General features: G+C 43.7%; 1 protein-coding gene across 1 annotated transcript in view; it reads left to right on the top strand.

The window, feature by feature from the left end:
* LOC114813785 (DNA topoisomerase 1-like) overlaps positions 1-8,777 on the top strand; it is a 51,309-nt gene extending 42,532 nt beyond the window's left edge. Inside the window, exons 4-5 of the mRNA XM_029070770.2 lie at positions 1,013-1,115; positions 8,621-8,777. Coding sequence (XP_028926603.2) covers positions 1,013-1,115; positions 8,621-8,762 — 245 coding nt within the window. The 3' untranslated portion in view covers positions 8,763-8,777. The remainder of the gene's footprint in view (positions 1-1,012; positions 1,116-8,620) is intronic.
* Positions 8,778-13,192: the final 4,415 nt, after the last annotated feature.

Raw genomic sequence — 13,192 nt, 5'->3', positions numbered from 1 at the left:
GTAAAAATACAGAAGCGGTTTACCATTACCGCCTTCCTCTCAGTAAACTCGAGCCTCCGCCCTCAACTTTCTCCCATGCGGCTGCTGCCCAACATGGGTGAGTTTTGACTTGTAGCAGATTGCCTTCCACTTGCTAAACACTGCCTGAGCTAGGAATGGAATGGGTAGGCCTCTGCTTGACTCACCCTCCAGTAGCCGAGCTTAGTAGAGAACTGGAAACTCTCCAGGTGCAACCCTGAGAGGGAACCTACCCTCAGTGACTGAAAACATCCCTTATTCCCTTTCCTATAGTATTATGCTTTGGCAGAGGGACCTGAGGCAATGTGTTTGAGTCTTTAGCCCTCCTGGCTGAACTAGGACCAAAAAACATGCAACAAATTATGAATAAAATAAAATCTTCTGAACTGGACTTGGAAAATTCAACAGTCAGTATTTCAGGGCCATCCATGCTGATGCCGAGTCAGCACAGGTCTTTAAAGTTGCTCAAGGTACTTAGCCCCTTGGGGGGTAGTAAGTGATGTCACTGAGAGGGTGAATTTTTCAATCGTTCATGCCCCCCAGAGCATCTTCTCCCCTGTTCTCAGTGATAAATTTTTTAACCTCAAATGCGAAAGCCATTCCTGGCATAAGTAATCCCATGAGGCTCAGCCCCCTTAGAGACTCACACCAGTAACTGTCACTCAGCTTAATTGTTCCCGTCACGCCTTCTTCCGTGGGTTTTGTTTCCAGGAGGGGTGGAGGAGGGCAGTGAGAAGAGGGACTCACCATGCCACTTCCTATCCTATAATTCTCTATCCTACTTGTCTCGCTCGTGTGGGTGGCTGGGCTTGGGGGAATGCCTCCATGGGCTATTTGTCTGATTGTCGGCCATTGCAGTGGATTGATGCGTAAGCACCATCTGACAAATGGGCCCCATGCCACAATTCCATCCTTAAGTCACCTTGCGTAACAAGATGGGCAAGAGGGGACTACTGCCTTCCCTTGACTGATTCATTTCCTTTTTTGTTTGCAGATTCTCACAAACATAAAGATAAACACAAAGACAGAGAACATCGACACAAAGAGCACAAGAAGGACAAGGAGAAAGATCGGGAAAAGTCGAAGCACAGTAATAGGTAAGGGGACTTTTCTTTAGCAGCGGGTACATCTCCATTCAGATAATTGCCTGACGAGGTCTTTGCTTGCCAGATTGCTAGAGCTGCAGAAAGGCACTGATGTAAAAATGAGCATGGGCACTATAGTATTTTCCAAGTTATACCTTGACCCCTCAGGGAAGCAGATTATTGCAGCCATGCAAAGACTTTTCCTTTCTCAGATTAAGAACATTCCTAACAAAATGCCTATGACCTTTGGGTAGTGGGGTGAATTCTTTGGTCCCATGCTCAGGTTTCTGAAATATTTATTTAATTGCAAAATAAATAATTATAGTATAGCATTTCCCCAAAACTGACTTTGTCATCCCATTATGAGCTGAGAGCCATTTTTGTCCCTCATTAATCATATTTTACGTGCCTAGAAGGAGACCGATTAGAACACCTTCCTTGACGTCTAACCATCTTTTCTTTGAAGACATACAAGGAGTAAATGGAACAGAGACAAGTTAAATGCCATATTCCAGTGGGGAGTTTAGTCTTTCTCAGCCCGTTGGTCTGACATAGGTAAACATTGCTGGAACAAGAATACACAGCTGATTTATCTAGAACAATTTGACCTCCTAAATGGTGGGACATGGAAAATTCACTTGTGCTGAAGGTGAAGGTCCTTGTTAACAAGATACTTTGTAATTGGAATTTAGTGTGTCCTTCAGGGAGTCAAAATGACATACCACATTGAATCTGGTTTTTTTTAGGTGCCCACAGTTTGGCATGCAACCTCAGATTTACTTATTAGACACAAACCGCTCAGTTAAACTGTTTGCCCCACAATAACGTTCTCTTTTTCCTTGAAAAAGAACATAACAAATGTGCCTCCTTGTCTAAATTGATAGACTGATTAAAAAAAGGGTCTAAATAAATGACTCTTCTTCCCACATGCCTGACCAAAAAGATTCTCTTTCAAAAGCTGAATCACTTATTTGGACAGTGGACAGTTAAAAGGCAAATTCCTGATTTCCAAGACCAGCATATGAAGCAGTCAGATTTTCCTTCTGGCAGATTTTGACTATGTTGCTTTTACACTGAAATCCTGGCACTTGGTCTTGAACTTGTCAGAAATGACAAGTTTGTGGAAAACTGGGGAAGACAGAAAACTATTGCTGTAAAAGATGGAGCCAAGAGATTTTTTTCCGGCTGTATTGGCAGCGCTGATCTAGGCTGTCAGAGTGAGAAACGCCTGATAGCTTTTTGGGAAAGTCCTCCATTGATTTCCCTCTTCCCTTCAGTTACAAATGTTTCTGGGCCTCTTGGTTTTCCGGATGTAAGCTCTTCAAGAACACAGAGTGGGGCTTTTTGTTTCTGTTGTATGTTGTCAAGCACCTGGTGCAGTGGCTTGTATCTCCTAGAAAACTGGGCTTTCCGCCCACCCCTAAGTCTGCCCTCGGCCTCTGAGGATCTCCAGCAAATATTTTAAAGAGTCATGAACTCTCAGCTGCACTCAGAGGAACTGGTTCTCTTTGCCATCCATCTCGTCCCTTACTGATCCTTTTCCTAGCATCTGGGAAACCAGGTCCGACTGACTGCCCTCAAGAACCAGTTCTCCCCTTAAATAGTTCTTGGGCCAACTGGGCAGTCTGAAGATATCTGCCAAGCTTTATAATAATAATTATGGCATTTAAGCACCTACCATGTGCCAGGCACTGTACTAAGCGCCGGGGTGGATACAAGCAGATCAGGTTGGACGCAGTCCCTGTCCCACATGGGGCTCAGTCTCAATCCCCATTTTACATATGAGGGAACTGAGGCACAGAGAAAGTGAAGTGACTTGCCCAAGGTCATACAGCAGATAGGCGGTGGAGCCGGGATTAAAGCCCATTCTGACTCCCAGACTGGTGCTCTATCTACTACTCCATGCTGCTTGGAGTAAAAGTATCCAGTATGACTGCCAAGCCTTAGAGTCGCGACTACTTCTTTGAAGAGAGTCGTCGGCAGTTTGTCCACTTGTAAGATGCTAAAGGTTTTGTTGAGCTTAGTGGTTATTGCTTTTCGTACAAAGGAAGATGCCAAGCATGCTTCTAGAAATTGGGCCTAGTGGATAGAGCTTAGGCCTGGGAGGCAGAAGATCATGGGTTCTAATTCCAGCTCAGTTACCTGTCTGCGTGTGACCTTGGGGAAGTCACTTCATTTCTCTGTGCCTCAGTTACCTCATCTGTAAAAATGGGGATTGAGACTGTGAGCACCATGTAGGGCAGGTACTGTTATCAAGCAATCATATTAAGCATTTCATATTAATCATATTAAGCATTTACTATGGGCAGAGTTCTGTACTAAGCACTTGGGAGAGTACAGTACAACAGAATTATCAGATATGTTCCCTGCCCATAATGAGCTTAGAGTCAAGGGGGAGGCAGGCGTGAATAATTAATTTATAATATAAGTCAAAAGTACGTAAGTGTTGGGGGAAGGGTGAATATCAAAGGTCCAAAGGTCATAGATCAAAGTACATAGATCATTCATTCATTCACTCGTATTTGAGTCCTTACTGTGTGCAAAGCCTTACTAAGTGCTTGGAAGAGTACAGTAGAAGGATAAATCGACACATTCCCTGTCCACAACAAGCTTATAGTCTAGAGGGGGAGACAGATATTAATAGGAGTAAATAAATTGCATATAAGGACATAAGATCATGAGAAGTAGCATGGCCTAGTGGATAGAGCAAGGGCCTGAAAGTTGGAAGGACCTGGGTTCCAATTCCGGCTCAGTCGCTTGTCTGCTGGGTGACTTCACTTCTCTGTACCTCAGTTACCTCATCTGAAAAATGGGGATTAAGACTGTGAGCCCCATGTAGGACATCAACTGTGTCCATCTTGATTAGCTTGTATGCAGAAGGGAGAGCGAGCCAGGGAAAAGAGGGCTTTAATCAGGGACAGCCTCTTGGAGGAGGTGTGACCTTAATAATGGTTTGAGGGTGGAAAGAATGGCGGTCTGGCATACTGGGAAGGGGAGGAAGTTCCAGGCTGGGGGAAAACTTGGGATAGGGCTTGGCGATGAAGTAAAGACGTAAAGATCCCTGTTTTTTTGGTCTTTTAATAATTTTAAGGCCAAAGACTTTTTAAGGCCATGGTAATGTTCCCCTGAAGTGTCATCTTACAGGCCAGAGTGATGATTGCTGAGGGTTGAAACTTCTAACGTCATTGCCGTTTCCATATTGCTCCAGGTGCTGTTCCTTGGTGATAGTCCAGAGACCTGGTGTTCCCAGCTGTCCCAAGCAGCAAGAGTTTGCTTCTCTGATTGTGTATTAGATGATGTCTATGTTTGCCTTTCAGCTAAAAGCCCAGCTCTCAAATCTAACTGATCCTGGTGTCCCAAAATGGAAAAGCCTTTGCATTTACTTTCAGGGAAACACATGTTCTCTCTTGCTGACCATTCCGTTCTTCCCTCCTCATTCCATCTTCTTTGAACTCACTAGCTGCTCACCATGGGCTACTGGAAAGAGTTGGAGGGAGGGAAGAGACATGGCTGGGAGTCAGGTGTGCCTCTGGCTGCACTGTGACCTTGGACAAGCTATGTAACTTCTCTGGGCCTCTGTTTTGATCTCCTCATCTGCAAAATGGGGATAAAATGCCTGTTGTCTCTTCTCACCCCCAGCAAGCCTTCCCCAGTTAATTTCCCAGCACTCGAAGCCAAATAAATCCATCAGCCAATTCTAGCACTTATGAACTCAATGTATGTAACATCCCGTGTCTTACAGGTCACTTAGCAAACAAGCGGCAAAGCCAGGATTCGAACCCATCCATCCTCAGCCCCCTTGAATATCTTTTATTCTAAATATATCCAGACATAAAAATGTTTCTTTTAATTACTGTAAATACTTTTGTCTTCTATTAGAATGTAAGATCCTTATGGGAAGAGAGCATTGAGTCACTTTTTTCTAAACTTCCCAAGGACCTAGGACAGTGCACTGTTACTACTAGTTTGAAAGGTGAAACATTATCATCTTAGTGGCCTTCATTTGATGCTTCTTTTTCCTCCCTTTCTCTTTCACTGTATAATGGTGCCAACTAATACTCTGTAGGGCTGTAACTGTATTGCTCCAGACAAAAATTCAATCAGACCTGAGCAGCCAACATCTGTGCCTAGTGACAATGGAAGATGTTTTTTTCCCCCCTCTTGGGCTCTAGCACTTAGTGAATGAGACAGTTTCATAGTCTCCTGGAAAGCAGGACTTTTGGAAAAGATGCAGAGGATAGCCCTGACTGCATTTATTTATTCTCGCAGTTTATTTTAGTTTTCACCTCACTTGCAATCATAAATATGCTTGCCCGTCAGATTATTTAGTTGGGTGCAAAGTTTTGGGGTCTAAGTGATTTTCTGTCCATCTAGAAGTACAGTCTCATATCAGACCGCTAGTATTTTTTGGTTCACTGGGTGATGATGGTCAGGATGACTTAACTGTGTTGCCTGTCTTCATGAGTAAATGAAGTAAATAAGTGGGAGTGGAAGAAGCATAATGCAGTTCTGACCAAAGCAGGCAAATTTAGCAGTCAAGTTCTCTGTATGTAATCATGACATTTGTGGGCGTATGTGTATGTATATGTGTTTGAGTTCTAGTTCCCTTGGGAATTGTTCAGTTTATGATTCCTAGAACAGTTTCTGGTTGCTTATAAACTTTCTCCAAAGATTTCTGGGCCATGAAAATCTCTCGTAGGATTGATTTCCCCTGATAAAACAGTCCCTACTGTAATCTTTGTCCCTTGTGATTCCATTTCTTATCTGGAAACTCTTTTATCTTGTACAAAGAACCACCCTGGAGTTTTACCAGAGAGCTCTATTTCTTTTAAAAATCTCTTCTTGAGCCGCCATTCTAACCTTGCAGTTTTCCAGTGGCCTGCACAGATTGCAGGCTTTAATTGCACTCTAGTGCTGAGAAGATGTGCTAGTGAAGCCGATTTTTTCAGTGTGGCAGTTACTTTCATTAAAGCAGAGATCAAGTGAAATGGAAGCTAAAGAAGAGAGAGCCTAAAGACAGAAAGACACCCAGAGCAGCCCCACAGATTTTGATCATTAACTGTAAATTCTCTGTATTGGTAGTAAACATTTGCCATCTATTACTAGTTTTAGATCAACCTACAAAATACTCTTTTGTCAGGAATATGAGTGGTTCTTTATAGCTCTGTGTCCCTTTCATAAGCAACAGCAAGTTGCTTTTCTGCTGCTTCAGATAAGTGACCCTACCCCCTAAATGTGTATATACCAGTGTATACACAAACATACACGCACACACACACTTATTCAGTCATATTGAGTGCTTACTGTGTGCAGAGCACTGTCCTAAGCACTTGGGAGAGGACAACAATGAACAGACACATTCTCTGCCCACATCGAACTTACGATCTAGAGAGGGAGATATTAATATAAATAAATTACAGATATGGACGTAAGTGTTTTGGGGTTGGGAGGGGTGATGAATAAAGAGAGCAAGTCAGGGTGAAATGATTGGAAGAAGAGGAAAGGAGGGCTTTCAGGGCTGTCAGGGAAGGCCTTTTGGAGGAGATGTGCCCTCAATAAGGCTTTGAAGGTTTGGATCACACACCACCACCACTGCTAAATGTCTCAAACCCCTGTACTCTCTGGTCTGAGGCTGTTGTGAATGTAAGCAAACACGAATCTGAGGTGGAGAGGTTCACCTCAGGTGACCCCATTGCCTACAGCCGGGCAGCTCAGGTTAAAAGCCCACCAGCTCTGTTCACTGATTCTGAAGCTGCCTGGAAAAGGGAGTGGGTTCATCTATGGAAATCAGGTCCCATGGGGGCTCACAGTCTAACTAGGAAGAACAGGTATTGAATCCCCATTTTGCAGATGAGGGAACTGAGGCACAGAGAATTTGTGACTTGCCCATGTGAATCATATTTGAGCACTTACTGTGTGTAGAGCACTGTACTAAGCACATGGGAACGTACAGTATAGAGTTGGTAGACACACTCCCTGCCCACAATGAGCTTACAGTCTAGAGGCTACACGGCAGATATGTGGGAGAGCTGGAATTAGAACCTAGGTCCTCTGACTGCCAGGCCCATGCTCTTTCCACTAGGTCATGCTGCTTCCTCATGGCTTACAAAACCAAAGAAATACTACTAATGACTACGGATGATAAAACACAGAAAATTGTGCCAACTTGGAACATCAGGTTTGATAAGGGTTTTGTGAGATGTGGGTAACTGCCTACCAGGAGTAGAAGGTAGGATATTGGGTGGTCAACCTGACCATTAGGATGGATACCAAGGTAGGCATTACCACCCTCTTCTCCCAAAGATTGTATTGCCACTCTTGAAGGCAATAATAGTTGCGGATGAAATAAAGATACAAAGTGCTCTGCAAAAGTACCTGGCAAGTACTCCAATTGGGTCTTGCTGCTTTCAGGACCAAATGTCCAGAGAACTTTTGAGTGCAGTTGGGCTGTGTGGGGATACCCATTCTGGAATATGAGCACCCACCTCTCTGGTCACTCATTCTCAATCTCTTTTGTGGGCTTCTCCTCTGCCTCCCACCCCCGTCCTTCACTGTGAGATCCCTCAAGGGCTCAGTTCTGAATCCCCTTCTATTCTCTATACCCACCCCCTCAGAGAACTCATTCACTCCCATGGCTTCACCTACCACTTTTGTATGTGGATAATGCCCAAATCCACATCTCCAGCCCTGATTTGCAGTTCCGTGTTTCCTCTTGGGCCTCATAAGTAAAATGGGGATCCAGTGCCGGGTCTCCCCTCCTACTTAGACCATGATATCCAATTAAAACAGAGACTGTCTGACCTTCCTATCTAGTACAGTGCTTGGCATAAAGTGAGCACTTAAATACCGTTATTACTCTTCTAGATCTTAAGCTCGTTGTGGGCAGGGAATGTGTCTGCCAACTCTGTTCTGTACACTGCTCTACCCAGTAAGCGCTCAGTAAATACAATGATTTTTGGTGTATTTGAAAAGGTCTGACATGTATTTTTCAGCCAGACAAAAATGGTCAGCCTTTTAAGAAGCACAAGGCAAGTTATGGAAAGAAACAAATGTGCCTTGCTTAGATTGCTCATCACCTTAAGGGGAACTAGTTGTGGAAGTAAGGCCTTCAGAGAACAACATTTGGGTTGATGGGTATTACACTACCAAACCTGTGTTGATATGACCTTGTCTTGTTTCTGTACACTCTGGAATAAAAAGATTTTAAAGATAATTATCAGTGGTATGAAAGTAGACTTGATTCACTATAAATTTTCTGTCAGTAAAAGACCATATGCACACAAACGTACTAACACGCATTAACTCTTCCTTTTTCCATTGGCAACACCCTGAAAAGCAGAACCCAACCCTTCAATGTAGAGCTTGACAGCTTCCCCCCCTTATCAGGATAACCCAGGATCATTTCCCCTCAAGTGATCAAATTTCTATGGCCCCCTTAGTTTTAATTTTGATACAGGACCACGGGAACAATTGCCTTTCCTTGAGCTAAGCCTGGGACATCTAATCTGTTTTCACAGTGAGCACAAAGATTCCTCGGAGAAGAAACACAAGAGAAGGAGAAGACCAAACACAAAGATGGGAGCTCAGAGAAGCATTAAAGACAAGCATAAAGATAGAGACAAGGAAAGAGGAAGAAGAAAAGGTATGTGTGTTCAGTGACTTGTTTGAGGGATTCCGGTGACTTGGAGGGACATCAGCAATCTCTTGTTTTGTAAGTTTACCTGAGTCAAGTACCACATCTTTTTGTGAGCCAAAAATGTAAACTGATTTCTCACTGGGCTCAGACATCAGCCATGCCATCACTTCTTCCTTCTCATTGGGAAATATTTCAGCTGGGAAATGGCGATGTGAAGTGTGGCCTTGGTGGGCCTTACAGATGTGTTCTGCTGTAAGAGATGGGCCCTCATTGAATGTGTCGGAGTACTGCCGGATTGGGGAAGGAGAAGGAGGAGGGCCGTGATATTTGGCTTAACATTTCTTCCTACTCAGTCCTGCCCACCAGAGCTGATTGGAGGGGTGAAAACACAATTCACGAGATGAAGGAATGCTGCTGCAACATTCAGAATAGAAGTCTAGGGGGCAAAGGAAATGGCTATTTCTTGGAAATCTGTTCTTTTCATCTGCTGTTGATTGTAACTAGGTTGACTGCCTGTTAAAGGGTGACTTTGGAAGAAAAGTTCGCTGGTGCTGAGAGGGTTGCAACCAGGCCGGGAAAGACAATCAAACCTGCAAGATTCTGACGACTTGTCGCTTTATCTTACAGGGAAGACTGTCTGGGGATGCTAAAATAAGAAGGAAAAGGAAATGGCTTCTCGTAGGTAAGGTATATTTACCTTGATTTGTGTTGCCCTAATGCCGTAACGAGGAGATGAATTAGGGAGACCCTCTCTACTATGTTGTTGGCAGTGACTGAAGATCTGAAAGCCAAGGTCATGACCCTGGCTGCATTCTCAGTTCTACTTCAGTCCCCCTTTTATTTTTTACTTTTTTGAGTGGGCGATTGAAAAGGTGGACAGAGATTTTAGTCGGCGGTGTGGGGGATGAGCAATAACACCTACTTCAGGTCTTTTTAGCTCTTTGCCGATGTCAAGCTCAAGAAGCTCTTGGACCAGTCTTCCCCTTTGCCTATTACCTCTCTGGGCTCTTTCAAGGAATTTGGTTTCTGCCAAATTAGATTTGTTATGGGATTCAGAGGATTGTCTTCCTAATGGTTATTCTGTGAGTGAAATAAAAGGATGGGACTGACTTTAAAAGGAGGATTTTACAGTAATGTTTTGAGGTGTTTTTATGCATTCACCCACTTGTATATTACAACGTATGCCTATTAACTGTAAAGTTCGATTAAAGGCAGCCTGTTCGGTACCTTCCTCCTTGGCTGCCAGGTTCTCCTCTTTATTGCCAGGTTTTCATGTGAGGGTATTTTGTCAGTGCCAAGGCTGATTCATTTGGGAACGTGTTCCTTGCTTTCCTAAATCACCCTTCTCCACCTGTCCTCCTCCAGTTCCATTCCCTCTCCCTTGTGAATATAGTTTAGTCACCCAAGGCACTTGGAAGTGCTACGTTCAGGTGGGCTAGTAACCAAATGATGGAACATTGCAGTTTTGTTTTACAGTGTTCTCCGAGTGGTTTGGGGTAGGATTAGCAAAGAGAGCTGAGTGCATTTGGGAGTCTCACACACACAGCTAAAGATCACTCCCTGCTTCGCATTCCGACACCTTCATTTCAGCCCAGTGCTTTCTCCCTGGCATTTTTGTTCCCCGAGTTCTTGTTTGCTCCTGTATTTGATAAGTGTGGACTTGTAAGGAGGGATGAAATGTTTGCATTTGCTGCCTAGGACAGAGTGCGGGATGAATGTTTCTTCCCCAAATGTGCAATTCTTGGTTTCACTGCTGAAGTTCCTAATGCGAACCCTTGTTAGGGGAAAATAAGCAGTTTGCGTGGAATTCCTCTCTGCGGCAGAAAGCAGGTGCCCCCTTCAGGTGGTTTTTAGAACTGTTTCATGGGAAATTGCCAAAGCCCTCGCAAGGTTAGCTAATGGGAATACTCAGCATTTTAATTATTGTGGCCTTTTAATAATTAATAAAGTTGTATTCGTTAAGCGTTTACTATGTGCAGAGCACTGTTGTTCTAAGCGCCGAGGTGGATACAGGGTAGTCAGGTTGTCCATGTTAGGTTCACAGTCTTAATTCCCATTTTACAGATGAGGTAACTGGGGCACAGAGAAGTTAAGTGACTTGGCCCACAGTCACACAGCTGCCAAGTGGCAGAGCTGGGATTTGAACCCACAACCTCTGACTCCCAAGCCCGTGCTCTTTCCACCGAGCCATGCTGCTTCTCTGTTTTAGATTCTCTAAAGCCTGCTCCGGGTTCCCAAATACGACAGGTCCAGTGGCAACAGACAGCCTTGTGTTTGGGACCCACTCAAATTAATAGACTTAGGGCTAGAGGGAATTAAAATCAACCTGTCCTAAGATGCAACCTTCTTAACTCAAGTATTCCCCGAGGTGGATGAGGTATAGACAGTAGTTGAGTGTGCTTCACTGGGGAAAGCTGGGAATGACAGGAGGGGAGTAGATTGTTCATTACCATATTTATTTTGTTAATGAAATGTACATCGCCTTGATTCTGTTTAGTTGCCATTGTTTTTACGAGATGTTCTCCCCCTTGACTCTATTTATTGCCATTGTTCTTGTCTGTCTGTCTCCCCCGATTAGACTGTAAAATTAGACTGTAGAATGAATGAATGATTGTTGTTGTAGAGAAGTAGTGTGACTTAATGGCAAGAGTGCAGGCTTGGGCGTCAGAGGTCATGGGTTCTAATTCCGGATCTGCCACTTGTCAGCCACTTGACTTTGGGCAAGTCACTTACCTTCTCTGTGCCTCCGTTACATCATCTGTAAAATGAGGATTAAGACTGTGAGCCCCACCTGGGACAATCTGATAACCTTATATCTCTCCCAGCGCTTAGAACAGTGCTGGGCACGTAGTAAGCGTTTAACATATACCATCATTGTTCTTCTGATGGACTATACCATTACTAAGTTGCTTCAGGGCTATTGTCAGCATCCAGCCACATTCTTAATGTTACCAGTGTTTGAATGGAGGCCTAATGTATACATGGACAGAGGGTATGAGTTTTTCATTTGCAGAAGCAGTGTGGCCTAGTAAAAGAGCATGGGCCTGTGAAGTTGGAGGACCTGGGTTCTCATCCTGGCTCCATTACTTATCTGCACTAGGACATGGGCAAGTCACTTCATCTCTCTGTGCTTCAGCTCCCTGTAAAATAGAAATTAAGACTGTGAGCCCCATGTGGGACTTGGACTGTATTCATCCTGATTAGCTTGTATCTACCCCAGCACTTATTATGGTGTTTGGCACATAGCGCTTAACAGCATTTAAAAATATTTGAACTAGGGTGGGGAATAAACTTGCTGCTGGTTTCTGATCTGGCTCCATAAATGCCAGGATTCATTTTGGGTGCAGTGATTTTAGTTTTCATATGGAAATTGCTGTAAGTCTTGATACCTGGGAAGATGGAGAAGGTGTAGCCTAGTGGAAAGAAAATGGAGCTTTCATGGTATTTAAGTTTAATAATGTGGTATTTTAATAAGGGCCAAGTTCTGTACTAAACACTGTGGTTTAAGATAATTAAACCCAATTATAAGATAATTGTGTCAGACATCGTCTCTGTCCTATATGGGATCTGGGTTCTGTTTCTGGCTCTTCTCCTTGCCTGCTCTGTGACCTTGGGTTAGTCGCTTAACTTCCCTCAGCTCCAGTTTCCTCACCTGTAAAATGGGAATAAAATACCTTCTCTTCCTTGTGGGGCAAGTTGTGTTTTTGATCTTATTGTCTGGAATCCACCTTAGTAAAGTGCCTGGCACATATTAAACCCTTAATAGATAACTATAACTGAGAATAATTTAACAAGAAAAGTAACTCTTCTATACGTCTCACTCCCAATCAGTCATATTTTTTGGGTGCTTACTGTATGTTGAGCACTGTACTAAGCACTTGGTAGATTACAAGATATGAGTTGGTAGACACATTTGCTGCCCATATGGGGCTTGCAGTCTAGAGGGGGAGATAGATATTAATATAAATTAGAGATATAAATAAATTAATGCTATAGGGCTGAGGGAGGGAAAAAAGGTACAAATCCAGATGCAAGGGTGACAGTGGTCCTTCTTTCTGAAAATTAGCCGCTTGTAAGCTTGAGGTTTCTATCATAAATGAGGGGAGAATAATGAACTCCTGTATTGCCTCCCTCTCCGGGTAGGAGCTGTGAGGTAAGAATGAGGTGTTCCTCGCAGCAGAGCAAGCATGCTTAAAGATTTTGGTGCAGATGGCAATTTCAGTTCAAATGACATTTCAGCTTGGCAGGAAGTTGATCAGTAAGGAAAATGGCCTCCCTGAAAAAAGGCTTCACTGTGCTCCTCTGTGAATTAGGACTTCCAGAACTGCAGAAGCAGGGCAACAGAAAAAGCAGGCTTTATACCGTGTGGCCCGACTAACAGGAGTGCTATTTCAGTTAAGGTTCCAAAGATGTTGTTACTTGAAATGAGTGAAGAAAAGAGAATCCCACTTGC

Source organism: Ornithorhynchus anatinus, chromosome 8 (assembly GCF_004115215.2).
Source record: "Ornithorhynchus anatinus isolate Pmale09 chromosome 8, mOrnAna1.pri.v4, whole genome shotgun sequence".
NCBI classification, from domain to species: Eukaryota; Metazoa; Chordata; class Mammalia; order Monotremata; family Ornithorhynchidae; genus Ornithorhynchus; species Ornithorhynchus anatinus.
The sequence above is the reverse complement of the archived record's forward strand: the minus strand, read 5'-3'. Positions and strand labels throughout refer to the sequence as shown.